We start from the raw sequence: 14059 nt of genomic DNA on the forward strand, positions 1-14059 counted from the left end.
GAGAGAAAAATGTATTCCGTCGAAAAGACGAAACAATCAAAGAAAGTGAAGAGAGTGGAAGTTCCAACAAATTTTGAAGAAGATAATGTTGAAAGAGTTGCACATGAAGTTCCAGTTCAAGATATGATTTAATCATTTGAAGGCCAATTCATGGCCATGAACATTTAAGGAAACTCATGTGACTAAATACAAATACACGAGAAAGTAATGTAGGAATTATATGGTCGATATTATGACAAATTGGTCGCCTAGATTTCACAACTTTATCTGGATTACATAGATATGAATAACCCATGTCCTAAGGGTTATAAAACGTCTGAATTCATCTGTTCTTTGTACAAGACAATAAATCTTGCATATAGGCAGATTCACTATCCAACATGGGGAGTTGGCTAATCTAGAGAATTTCGCCAACTTAAAACTCATGTTATTTGTCTACTCACTCATTGGTATAACTTTTTTTGGTATACCTCTTTGCCTAAAAATTATTTTAACATGGCAAGAATGGAAAGGCAATTTCGCAAATTTTTTTTTTATATAGAAATGAGCCAGAAGTGTAAATTGCTGATTTTATATAGAATCACACAAAGAAGTGGGGAGTCTGGTTGAATTGTATATTGATAAATTAAAAAAAATTTGAAAAATAGTTGCAATGTTTTCTTTCCAGATATAGAATTTATGAAAATAGGCCAGAAAGATTGAGTTTATTTGAACTAAGAAACAAGTTTTTAGGGGCGGAAGTTCCGGGATTCTTTGAGTTGACTACTAAAGTGACCAAATGTGAGGAATTACTAAATGAGGATCTAACTTCCACGAAGTATTCTTATTTAGCTTCTATTCTCCATTCCCTTATTGTATCTGCTTTTATATCTGATTGATTGCCTGTGATTTCGGGAACGAAATCGTATCTTAGGGCGGGAGAAATATAATGCCCGAGATTGCTGTGTTGTTAATTCTGAAATGATTCGTTAATTAATGATGTGATTATAGACGGAACAGATCAGACCGGGAGAGCCGAAAAGAATATTGATCTATGTGTGAGGATAAGCTCTCGCGCATATGCGCGACCGCGTCTCATATGAAAACTACTATTAGTTAATTTCCTATTAAATATTGCTATCGATTTTTTTGCTCCTCAATTTTTAAAATTTTGTCCATAAATTTTATATAATATTAAGATTGTGTCCGATTTAAAAAATTTATTCTCTTATTTCTACAAGGACTCTATTAAGAGATGCACCTTGAAGAATGAAATGGATCTTGCACATAAATAACTTCGTGAGGTGTATTCAATTCAGAGTTTTAATTACTTAAATGACTTTTTCAAACGATAGATTTTTATGGATTTGATAGATTTTTATTGACTTTTACAGAATCTCACAGATTTATAACAGATTTATGTGAATTCATGTAGACTTTTTTTGCAATATTTTTATAGACTTTTGTGAATTTTTTTAAAGAATTTAAAATTTGTACTTAATTATATCATATTATTTTTTATTATTTCTTGAACAATAATTAATTAACATATATAACATATTCAGTTTAAAATATTTTTTTCAAAATTTATATTAATAAATGAATTTATGTATTTAAAAGTTAAATCATTAATTCTTATATGTGTATATATGTGGGTTGTATGCATGCTTATAAATTTTTTTTAAAATAAATCAATTGATAATCTGTAAATTTGTGTTTAAATTGATAATATACATGTGAAAAGAATATTTGTGTGAATATAATTTTGTATAAAATATCATAGCTTACATATTAATTGAAATTGAAAATGATAAAAAGAATTTAAAAAATCGTGGTTGGTGCGAGGCTATTCAATTATTAAGAATTAAGCGATATTTTTTGGATCATCTTTATTATTACTGCATATTACATTAATTTGTATAATTCATAAATTAAAAATCACAAAATCAATTATGGAATTTAAAATTTCCTATGATATTAAAATAAAAAATTATTAATGAACAATCAAGCCAAAAAATGAAAAATAAAAAAAAGAAAGATGAAAATATATATAGAGATATACTTCCAAAATTTGAGAGAGTAAATAGAAATAGAGGAGGAGAAAATAAGAAAAGAGATAAACAGCTTGTGTATGAGTTAGAAGTTTTAAAAATCCATCCAAATCTTGGGTTGAACCAAATACAATTTTTGACAATTTATAGTTGTACTTTAGGTTTTAATGTTTGTATGTTGATTAATTCCATGAAGTTATTAAAAGTGTATTGAAAATTTGAATACCTATAAACTTTTATAGAGTTTTTAAAAGTCAATGTTGAATACCACTTGACTTTTTAAAACTCTATAAAAGTCTATTTTGAATACCACTAGACTTCTATATAGTATGTAAAGTCTAAGTGAATACATCTAGATTTTTAAAATCTATAAAAGTCATTAAAATCAATATTAAGATTTTTATATAAATCCGATTTTCCTGGATACTGTGGTTTTTTTTATTGATTATTAGTTTTTTTAATTCTTTCCATTAGAGATTTATTCGAATTAGTATTTCGACTTTGAGAATTAGGGGGTTTTATGAATTTGGTATTTGTGAAAAATTAAAATGACGGGTCTTTTTTATTTTAAGTTTTTGCACGAAATTGGATTGAAATTAGGGATTCTATTTGGTTTTAGGAAAGTTTTGTGGACTTGATGTGACTTTTTATCATTACTTTTAACCCTTAAATCGAGAGAAGGACCAACTTGATCAAAATTTTGAAACATTTAGATTTGACCAAATTGGCTCTTCCGTCGATTTGAAAGTTAAAACTAATGGTAAAAAGTCATGTGCCATTCATGTCTCCAAAACCCCCTAAAACCTCAGAATATAATTCCTATTTTCAATCCAATTTCGTGCAAAAATGTTAAAGAAAGAAGACTCATCATTTTAAGCAACAAAAGATTTATTCTTCCTAACAAAAATGAAATTTAATCAACATAGCTGCCACAAAAATTTAGTTAATCTACGGCTTTAGTTTTCACAAAATTCAAAATAATAATTACTTTATGTCCTCGTGCGTGCCTAGACACAGATGTCTAATGATTATATTTAGACCAATTCTATTTTATGTGATTCAATAATACAATTGATTTTTAACAAACTTATCGTGCTAAATTTTAATATAAATATTTATATATGATTTTTGTCTTAAATATTTAAAATTAACTTACTAAATATTAATTGGATATATAAAAATTAAATTATTAATATATATACACAAGCATATATCATCATTAAATTATGGGAATAGGTCTTATGTGCAATACGATCTTATTGATATATATAAATTATATGGGTCGACCCTGATCCACATTTGTAGTGAAATAAATTACTTTGATATAAAAACAGTATCTTTCACTCAAATCATCATATATTACTCAATATACTTTAGATATAAAAAATAATATTTTTCGCTTAAATCAATAAGATTACATAATATTTATATATAAAATAACAAAAAATTATATTTTACAGTGAAATAATACTCATGCCAAAAAGTAATGCTATTCATGAGTCATTCGGGTCGGAAATCCGTCTCAAAATTGTCACATAAATTTTTATATAAATTATATCGCTTCAAATCTAAAAAGATTATGTGTTTATCTACTTTAGAAGATAACTTAAAGTCAAATAAGCATCCTAATAAAGGATAATTAAGTAAGAAAACACCAGATATTCACCAAATAAACCTTACTTAATTACTGTTTAACTTATACTTCTGTTAGCTTATTATTTTTAATTTTCTCTTTTTTTTAATGAAATTTATATATAATAGAATATATAAATAAAAAGTAATAAGTACATAAGTAAATATTCGGTGAGACACGGGTACAAGTCGGCAATTGGATTTTATGATCCACCTACGAATAGTTCTGAAGTGTACTTAAAAAGTTGGTGGAAATTCTTGTGGTCTCTTTCGATACCCCATAAAGTCTGTATCTTCTGGTGGCGGGATTTTGCATAATATAATCCCTACATCAGGTAATCTGCTGGTACATCATATCCCTACCATTGGAACATGTCCATTATGCCACTTTGCTTATGACTCATCTAGTCACGCTTTGTTCTCATGCCCAGCGATCAGAAGTTGCTGGAAAGATACTAGTTATTGGCCATTTCTAAAGATAGTACGAATGATGGAGGTGTTTGATATTACTTTATGGATGAAGAGCAAACTTAACAGAAAGGATTTTGAATTCTTTGCCACAAGAACTTATGCAGTATGGATGGAGAGACTTAGAACAGTACATAACAATGATTCTAAGAAGAAGGGTATTAATGTCGAATGGTGCGAGACCATGCTCTGCGGTTACCAAGAGGCGAGAACATCCATGCTAATTTCAGCAAGCAGAAGAGAGAACATATATCATCACCGAGTCGATGGATAGCACCACCAATCAACCAATTGCGTTTGGACGTAGATGCAGCTTATAATGTCAATTCCAATCGATATGCAATCGGCGGTGTTGTGCGAAATCACGAGGGCCAGACATTGCTAGCTTTTGGGAAGCAAATTACTAAACCACCATCTATAGTAGCCGCTGAACTTATTGCAATTGAGGAAGGATTTCAAATGACTCAGACTCAAAATTTGAGGATAAACCAGATTACATCGGATTCTCTGATGGCAGTGCAAGCGACTCACTAGTCCAGCAGAGGACTTTGGATACACTGGGGCCTTTCCAACAAAGATTAGGAATTTATTGGCAACTCATGCCCATTTAGAATGAGAACATGTCTTGCGCACCGCAAATGGTGTTGCGCACGTTAGCCTCTTTTGCTATTTCATCTCCCTCACCTTTCGTGTGGATTTGTGGAGAGTTTCCTGTTTGGTTAGTAAAGCTTATAATCGAGTATCTTACTTTGTTTTGAATAAAATTACAAGTTTTTCTGTCAAAAAAAAAATGAATGAATGTATATACACAAAAACACAAACTAATTCACAATTTCTTCCTGTAAAAGAAAGAGCTTCTTCCTTCTCCACTCTTCACCATCACACACACCACACACACACACACACACACATATATAATGAGTAGGTCTCTTGTGAGACGGTCTCATGAATAACCCAAATAACCGATATTCACAATAAAAAGTAATACTTTTAGCATAAAAAATAATATTTTTTCATGGATGACCCAAATAAGAGATCCGTCTCACAAAATACGACCCGTGAGACCGTCTCACACAAGTTTTTGCCATATATAATTGTATATATACATACATCACTGATCAATTACTCGTATATTTTCTGAGATTTCTACCCAATTCAAAGGTTTGTTTATTTAATATGTATATTTTTGAATTACGAAATATATATTTTATTTCATTTGTTTCTCGATTCACTGTTTCATACGGTAGATTTTTTGAACAACTTGAACACAACTGTTTTGAACAATCCTATTATCAAAGTTTTTCTGGAATGTTCATGAAATGTTAAATTCTATTTTGTTCTATTAATTTGTCCAAAATATTCCAAATTGCAGTTTTAGTGATATAAGTAGGTCAGTGTATTCGTTTAAACTTTTTTTCGTTGGACTATTGATATGATGTCGAAAAATTATGATATAACACTGAAACTTGCTATCATGTCCGGCTTATAAAATGAAAATAGGGAACAATTTATTGGAGTAAAACTGCAAATTTAAAGTTTCTTGGACGAAAAATAGACTATGGACAATCCATCTAGATGCAATTACTTGAGCTAAAAGATTTCTGATTATTTAGTACTTCACTGATAAGTAACTAATTATTGTTATTTTATTATTTTTATTTTTATTATTATCAATCAGGAATTCAATAGGTAAAATTCCGCAAATAACGAGGAGAAATAACTAATTTTCCAAAAATATTATTATAGCTATATAATTTAAAAAGGAACGTTTCGGGGGTAGCAGATGGATTCATTGCCTATTTAATGAATGAGAACTTCTTTTGTTTCCTTATAATTCGATCAAAACTTTAAATTGCTTCTTCGACTTGAATTAGGATACTTTGCAACTGGTAAAAGATTTCTGCGAATGATTGAAGGGAGACTCAAGAGTCCGAAAAATATCGTAGCAGGCGAAAATATTGATTCGCGGCCTTCAATGGTTGAGTTATCCAAGTATCTGAAACCCATTCCTGTGAAAACTAGAACCATTCGCCAACAGATATGGCCGCCGCCTGTTCTTGATTCTCCGGGCGTTTCGAGTCGCGATCAGGATAACAATCATTATCCGCAAGTTTTGGGTTCTGAAGCAAGTGTACAGCCTGATCTTCTTGATTCTTGTCGAGGTTCGAGTTCTGGGGAGGAGGAGAAGGAAAAGGAGAAGGAGAAGGAGAAGGGGAAGAAGTTAGGGTCCGGTGATGATTCTGAAAAGTTGAAGCGAAAATTAGAGGAAACTGAGAATGGGCCTGGAAGGGGTGATAATAAGATTCAAAAAACTGATTCTGGGGTGGATTATCCAAAAAATACGGACACGGATCATGATGGAGAAACCAGAGAACCAGAGATCGATATCAGGAATTCAACTTCATCCAGGGTGCGGGAGGGAAGTACAGATGATCAACCCGCGGATATCAAAAACCGGGTAACCTCTTCTCCTGCGGCACCGAATACCCCCAAAATATACGCTTGCAGTTTCTGCAGCAAAGCGTTTTCGAGTCACTTGGCATTGGGTGGCCACAAATCGAGTCACAACAAGTTCAAGATGGTAATCTACAACGCCATTGATCACAGACGTAAGAAGCAATATATCACCAATACATGTCATCAAGAAACTGGCAAAATTGCTTCGAGTGAGAAAAATATTGCAGCAACCCCAGAATCAGTTGGTGATGAAAGAACACACACATGTAAGATATGTTTCGAGAAATTCCCATCTGGCCAAGCTCTCGGAGGTCACCAGAGACACCATTGGTCTGGTAATATGCCGGAGCAGAAGACACAATCTGCTACTAAAATCTTGGATTTTGATCTTAATGAGTTGCCTAAAGAAGAAAATGAAGATCCTTCTTCAAAGTGTTGAATTCCGTAGGTCTGTGAGGTACAGTGATGGGTTACTTTTATTTTTTTTTCTGGTTTCCCTTTTAGGGTTTTGGCTTGAGTTAAACAATTAATCTATGCATTGAACTGGTTCTATGTTGTTTATTTTTTTTTTATTCAACGGGTTCGAGTGTTTTATCTAAATCTAAAATAAATTTAATTTCTCAAGATTATCTGGGTCTTGGGGTTTCACTCTTAAGATCAAAAGTCAATTGGTTTAAGTACTCTTTCTTTTGCACTTGCGTTTTCTTTTCCATATGGAGAGTATGAATGCAGATACTTTCACAAGTTTTTATATGATATTCTTACTGATTTTGTAGTTATGGAATCATAGGAAATAGGAACATAGAAAGATATGTTCGATAAGTCTCTTGTGAGATTGTCTCACGAATTTTTATTTGTGAGACGGATCAACCTTACCGATATTCACAATAAATAATAATACTCTTAGCATAAAAAGTAATATTTTTTCATGGATGATCCAAATAAGATATCTATATCACAAAATACGACTCGTGAGACCGTCTCACACAAGTTTTTGTCATGTATTAATGATGTTGAAGGATGCAACCTTGTATACCAAACTAGTTTATAATATCGCATTATCGGATTGAAACTGATGCATACAATTTTTTCTATCAATTCAAATATTTTCTTATTGGAACAAAAAGATTTCTGATTGGTAATTGTATGCAAGAAGAATTTAATGTCCGCGTTGGTATAAACAAATATTAATTCATTAGTCATGACCCGTAATCAAAAGTATTTTCCTTGGACGAGCCTTTTGAAATTTCAGAAATTATCCTCAAAAAAGAAAATTCAGAAATCAATAAAAAAAAGGAGATACAAACATTATCGGAACAAACATCACCATGAATTCTAATATAATATTGGGAATACTGTAACAAAATTCTAGTAATTAAATCGTTATGTTGAATATTTACTAAATAAATTCAATTTTAGTAATTTTTAGAAATAGTTGCATTATTTTAGCTTTGTTAGATATTAATTGTGACAATAATATTCAACATTGAGAATTTTTTGACTTATAGTTAAATTAATTAAATTATTTGTTGTTATTGTTGAATTTATTCGGTCTTGTGAATATTCAATCATCTTAGGATTTTGAAGAAAATTTGATAGTTGTTCAAAGTCGGTTTTGTATTTTGAGACTGGTAATAGTTTCAAACTAATGTTTTGGTTGCATTTTGTTGCACACAACTATTGATATATGCGTACATTGCAACCTTGATTTTTAAAATTTTTGTTCATGGTAATGTTTGTTTCTTTTGAATGGAATAAATTCTAGCTAATGAGCAGCTAGACTCCTCGTGGTGGTGCAGCAGTTGGAACATTATCGGAAAATGTCGTCGGAGCTCCTGTTCACGCTGGGGAACATGGCTGGAAAACATAAAGGACTTTGATCCTTACTCAATACGCCACAAATCAACCAAAGAACGAAGCAAAAATCGAACCAAGAAGCACACACTGAGACAGAGCCGCCAACCGTGATTGAATGCTCTGTTTTCTTCCGATTTCAGAACAGGAACGGAACATAGAGCTTGGGGAAATAGGTTTTTGGGTTTTAAGCTTCATCTCCGGCAGTTGGTGGCTCGACTCTGCGGCGGCAGTAGCTGGAAGAGGAGGGCGTCGGGCAGAGGGTTTGTGGATGGTTTGTTTCTTCCTTTTGGTAAGCATATATAAATATGTATTGTGTAATATGATACTGAAAATAGTAATTTGAGCTTAGTTATTATTTGTATTTATTTAGTAATATTGTGCTTTTTAATTTTTTATGTATTTTATATTGTTTAAATATCTGATATTTAAAATATTATTTTTAACATATTTTTAAATTATTTGACATAATAATTATTTTAATTAATAACACAATAATATTAATCATATCAAATAAATTTAATATGTATAATAATTATTTTAATTAATCAACACAAAATTTTAATTATATCAAATTATCGAATAATAATTTTATATTGCCTTATATAACAAGAGATCGATACCAAATGATAGTAATAATTTTCCTTCCGAGATTCTTTTACTAGAACTGTGTTGTTGTTCTAGATTTTGGATTTTTGTTTGAATATCTTTTAGTGTTCCAATAATTTTTTCTTTTTTTTCCAAAGATTTTTTAAATTTTACGTGATATATAGTATAACTGATTGTCATACTATACCATCTTTTGTATCTCTCTAAGATCTCCGGAGAGTTTAGATGAATCTGACTATTTTTAGGAACATGTTATCTTGATTCATAAACTTATCTTAGGCTCTGATATGTCTCTATTTGTTCATGATGTCTAATCTTGATTAGATCTTCTCCCATCAAATATTCGAAAGAATTAAAATAAATCCATTAAATAATTAATTTTAAACTTATGTTCGAATTCATACTTTCAGAAAATCTCATCCTCGAATATTTAATTACACGATAATAATAATTTTATATACTTAAATCGGGTTTGATACTATTTCATGGTCCACCATACTAATGTCTTAATAAAATAGAATAAATGGTAGTTGAATAGATATTTTGTTAACATTAGGGATCGATTGGGTTTTTACATCACAGGCAAATAAACAGAGTCTTGAGTCTCAGGACAGATATTGTATTATTGATTTTCTTTAAAGGAAGAAGGATTTTTATTTAATATGGCTTCGAGGTCTCTCTCATTCGTAAATGTTTTTTTCACTACACAACTCAACACGAGATTCAAGCAAGCAATTTTTGAAGTAGAGTGCTACACTTAAAGTGTCTCAATGGTAATTGATGTGAAACTGAGAATTTGTACCCACACTTCAATATTGCAGTCAAGAATTCTTGCAGTTTACAAATGACAAAAAAACAACACTATGTGTATGTATGCACGTTAACTAGAAGATGTCATTCCTCCTCATCGCTAGACTCAATTTCGAGCGACTCCAACTTTTCATAAAAACCCTCTAACTCCTCCTCGCCGAACCAATCGTTTCTCATCTGCGTCGAACCAGCAACAACAAACAACGTAGCGCCACCATGTTACGACATGATTCGCGAGCTTGCATCAATGGACAAAGTGAAGAAATAAAACATTTAACTCACAAAGTAAGGGTAGCCTTTATTGATGCTCAACTCTTGAGGAGCACTCTCCATGAAAAGATGTGTATAGTACAGAACAAAAACACCACATTCCTCACCATTTCTCTGCTGTGGAACCTGAATTTCAATTTTTTTTTAAGAAACAGAGAACGTATACAGTTTAAGTCATTTATAAACGTTCATACTCGAGGACATTGCTACCTCGGGAACCAAAAGGGGAATGTCATTAATCAGCTTTATGTTCTCATGTCTATCCTGTGTTTCGAATATGTCCACGACGAAACTGTGAATTGTAAAAGCATTTTAAGTGAATCATGAAACATAAAGTGGGCATTTTAAAGTATCATCCATACTCAAAAGTACCTTCGTATAAGGGGCTCGAGTCTCATAGGATCCAACGCACGCAGCGAGTCGAGCAGCAGCATACATGGAGTCCTGGTTCCGGATTTCAGGCTTTCACCAAAGTGACACATGATCAAGAGATACCAGTGAGACCTAATAAAATAATGCATTGATTAGTCCGTACCGAATGGGACGCCCTTAAGGGCAGGCAGGCAATGCAAGGTTTTGTTGTAAGAAGGTTGCATACCACATGACAATGGGAACAAAAACATATGTTTTCGAAAATATGTTCTCCTTCTTGATCCAAGTCAGTACCCTATCTCTAAAACATTCGTTATTGTACATGCAAAACCATAGACAGTTTAAGTATGTGCACCGGTCCCTTTTCTCTTCTGGAGTATCCATCCATATTCTCCTACAAAATCACCAAATTTTCGCAAAACTATATATATCTTGGACTCAATGGCATTGTAAATTGATAAAACCATACCGGAAATAGCGATCGAAACACGTTGTCATACAACCTTCCGCGTAGGGCAGATTTTATCCTCGGAAATCTCCTTGGTAGCCCAAGAGAACGAAAGTTGTGGGAGACATCATTCCAATCACTTGAGACAGATCTTTTTTGTTTACATTTTCTATGAAGGTATGCACGTCTATTTGGGCACTCGTTCGGAATCCTTTCAATGGAAGACCCATCTGAAACAACCACATAGATCACGAGTCCACGGCGTTGTATCTTCTCAACAAACAAAAACAGGAAAAATAAAATTAGAGATTTTGCTAAGCAAGCCCTTTAATTAACTCAAAGTAAGACGATGAAACAGTGAGCGATTAAATCGATTCAAAGACAAAGAGGAAATCACACATCAGCACCACAAATCGATTCAAAAAGAAACAGAACAAGCCCGCATTTATGTGAAGAAGTAACAATCCAAAATCAAACCAACACGAAACATAAGCGAAAAACGAGCAATGCACAGATGTAGGATTCTTTTAATTTTTTTAAAAAGGTGAAAAGTTGAATTAAACCATCGTCCCGATCTTCATTCTTTGCTCCTTCGAAACCCTCGTTGGAATCTTCATGAACCCCTGGATTCAAGCAGCAGAAGGAGTTTGCTCAGTGAACTGGAAGTAAACCACGACATGCAAACATGTTTCCCGTGGCCGTCGCAGAGAACGTCGAGGAGGTGGTGGTTCTAGTTACGGAACGGTCGGGAATAATAAAAATAATAATAATATTATATATTTTAATTGAAAAAATCATTAAATCTTTTTAAAAAAATTACAGAAAACTATAATCAATGGGAAAAGGAGGGGTTTAAAAATGGACCTTTATTTTTTTACCTGAAGTAAATGACAAAATCTTGATTAAATAACATGGGGGCCGCTCCCCTTTCACCCTTCTTCGATACACATATTGATCTCCATTTTACAATTTTTACTTTCCCTGAAAATGTATCTGGACACGAAGTTTCACCGGTTCATTCCATCCTACATGTAAGAGCACTACCCCATGATAGAATCAAGGTCCAAATTTAGCCACACATACATGGAGTCCACTAATTTTTTAAAATCACATATGTGTGTGAATCTTGTTCATCCAAATTATGTGGGGACACAGCCCCCACATGTAGCATCGACCTAACCAGTTTCACCCACTATTGTTAACTAGCTTTCCTACATGCGTACAAAAATAAATATTTTCTTTTTTAAATTGGAAGTAGAAAAAATATTATATCTTGAAATTTTAAAAAAGTGTTTTTGTTAATTATTTTAATTTTAAAAAATCTAACAACAAATAAGCTATATAAGCAATTAATATTTCACATTTTCTCCATCCGTTGGATTTTCATTTATTATTAATCATATTAGCGGGATTAGTAGCTCTCTCGTGAGACAGTTTCATGGATCTTTATCCGTGAGACGAGTCAACTTTGTTCATATTACATAATAAATAATATTTTTTTATACAAAATAATTTTTTTCATGGGTGACATCCGTCTCACGAAAATTTTTGTGTTGTATAACCTAAAATCCAAAGGGGTATCATTAAATACCGAATCTTGCGTTCTATAGACATATTTAACAGTGGTTTCAAAATTTCCCATTTTGTACTGATCCCGCGGTTCGATATGATGAACGTGTATTGATCTCCCGATCTTCTCATAAGATTTATTTCATCAAATGGACAAAGTAACGTTAATTAAGGTCACATTTTACAATAAATGAGAATAATACAAAATAAGTAGGATATAAAATAGAAGATTTGATTATTTAGCCTTTCATTTATATGTTTTTAGGCAATTTATCATTATTATAATTTGGCAAAGACTTGTTGAGTCTCACAGGTCGATTTCTGAGACAGATCATATTTGGGTATTCATAAAAAAATTTACTTTTATGCTAAGAGTAATACTTTTTAGTATGAATATCGGTAGGGTTGACCCGTCTCACAGATAAAGATTCGTGAGACCGTCTCACAAGACACATATTCTTATAATTTATACCAACCTACAAAGTAAAGGGGTAGCCCCAAACCGACAATTTCCAAGAATATGTCTTACTATCGGATCTCATTATCCAGAAAGAGTTCTGGCCCAACCAATTGAAAGCCCACGCTATTTAAACATTGTCATTGGGCCATTGGACCCACCTCGTATGTAAAATAAAAATATTCTTGGCAAATATTTACGTAATATTGTCTTGTTTAAATTATAAAAGATATAGCATAGTTGAAATTTAAATGTCTACAAATATTAAGGGTGCTCATATACATTATTTAAAATAAGCATAAGATAATTTAATACAAGTATTTGTGCTAAAAAAATTTTGACCGATAGATTTAGCTCAGGTCCAATAGGATAAAATTACTTGACGAAGCCCAAAACAGTGACAGATGAATCCCGCCAGTTATCCAGAGAAATTTTGAGCGAGTAAAATAGAGGACAAGAAAAGAAAATCGTGAATATTGGCAGAAATTGGAGGAACTCTCCATAGGTGAAACAAAAGGAAAACATCAGTAGATTGAGAAACACGTCTCCACACTCCAGAAACTTGCAATCACACTGCAAAAATCTCTAAATTTATGTTCAAGTTTTTTTTTTTATCAATTTTCAAATGCTTTATGCATTTTTCATTCCTGTTTTTAAAAAGTTTATTGTAAATTTCCATATTTTGTGAATTCTTCGTGATTTATGAATATATAATCATGTCAGAAATTTATTTCTTAAACATTCAACTTTATTTTTATTCTTGTCCTTTGTTTTGGTGAGTTTAATAGCTAACATATGATATTAATGATTAAGTTGGAATTCATAATCATTTGTTCAAGATGTTAGTTTTTTTTTTTTTTTAGTTTTTACACAAACTGATTCACTTACACCTGACACGCCCACAAGCTACAAATTTTATATGAGCAAAAAATGGCATATCCGGTGAGAGAAAAATGTATTCCGTCGAAAAGACGAAACAATCAAAGAAAGTGAAGGGAGTGGAAGTTCCAACAAATTTTGAAGAAGATAATGTTGAAAGAGTTGCACATGAAGTTCCAGTTCAAGATATGATTTAATCATTTG

General features: G+C 32.0%; 1 protein-coding gene across 1 annotated transcript; it reads right to left on the minus strand.

The window, feature by feature from the left end:
- Nucleotides 1-9944: 9944 nt before the first annotated feature.
- LOC142535172 (putative ubiquitin-like-specific protease 2A) lies at nucleotides 9945-10978 on the minus strand. Its single transcript, XM_075641710.1, has 6 exons — nucleotides 10972-10978; nucleotides 10729-10896; nucleotides 10503-10634; nucleotides 10341-10422; nucleotides 10143-10256; nucleotides 9945-10037 (listed from the first exon to the last, which is right to left on the minus strand). Exons 2-6 carry the CDS (start codon nucleotides 10884-10886, stop codon nucleotides 9945-9947), a joined length of 579 nt encoding a protein of 192 aa, XP_075497825.1. The 5' UTR covers nucleotides 10887-10896; nucleotides 10972-10978.
- Nucleotides 10979-14059: the final 3081 nt, after the last annotated feature.

Source organism: Primulina tabacum, unplaced genomic scaffold, assembly GCF_025594145.1.
Source record: "Primulina tabacum isolate GXHZ01 unplaced genomic scaffold, ASM2559414v2 Contig854, whole genome shotgun sequence".
Classification (NCBI taxonomy): domain Eukaryota; kingdom Viridiplantae; phylum Streptophyta; class Magnoliopsida; order Lamiales; family Gesneriaceae; genus Primulina; species Primulina tabacum.

Coding starts and splice junctions, on each gene's coding strand:
- LOC142535172 (XM_075641710.1), bottom strand. CDS start 10,886: ATGGATACTCCAGAAGAGAAAAGGGACCGGTGCACATACTTAAACTGT. Junction 10,423..10,502: donor CTCGAGCCCCTTATACGAAG/GTACTTTTGAGT, acceptor TACAATTCACAG/TTTCGTCGTGGACATATTCG. Junction 10,257..10,340: donor TTCCCCTTTTGGTTCCCGAG/GTAGCAATGTCC, acceptor ATTGAAATTCAG/GTTCCACAGCAGAGAAATGG.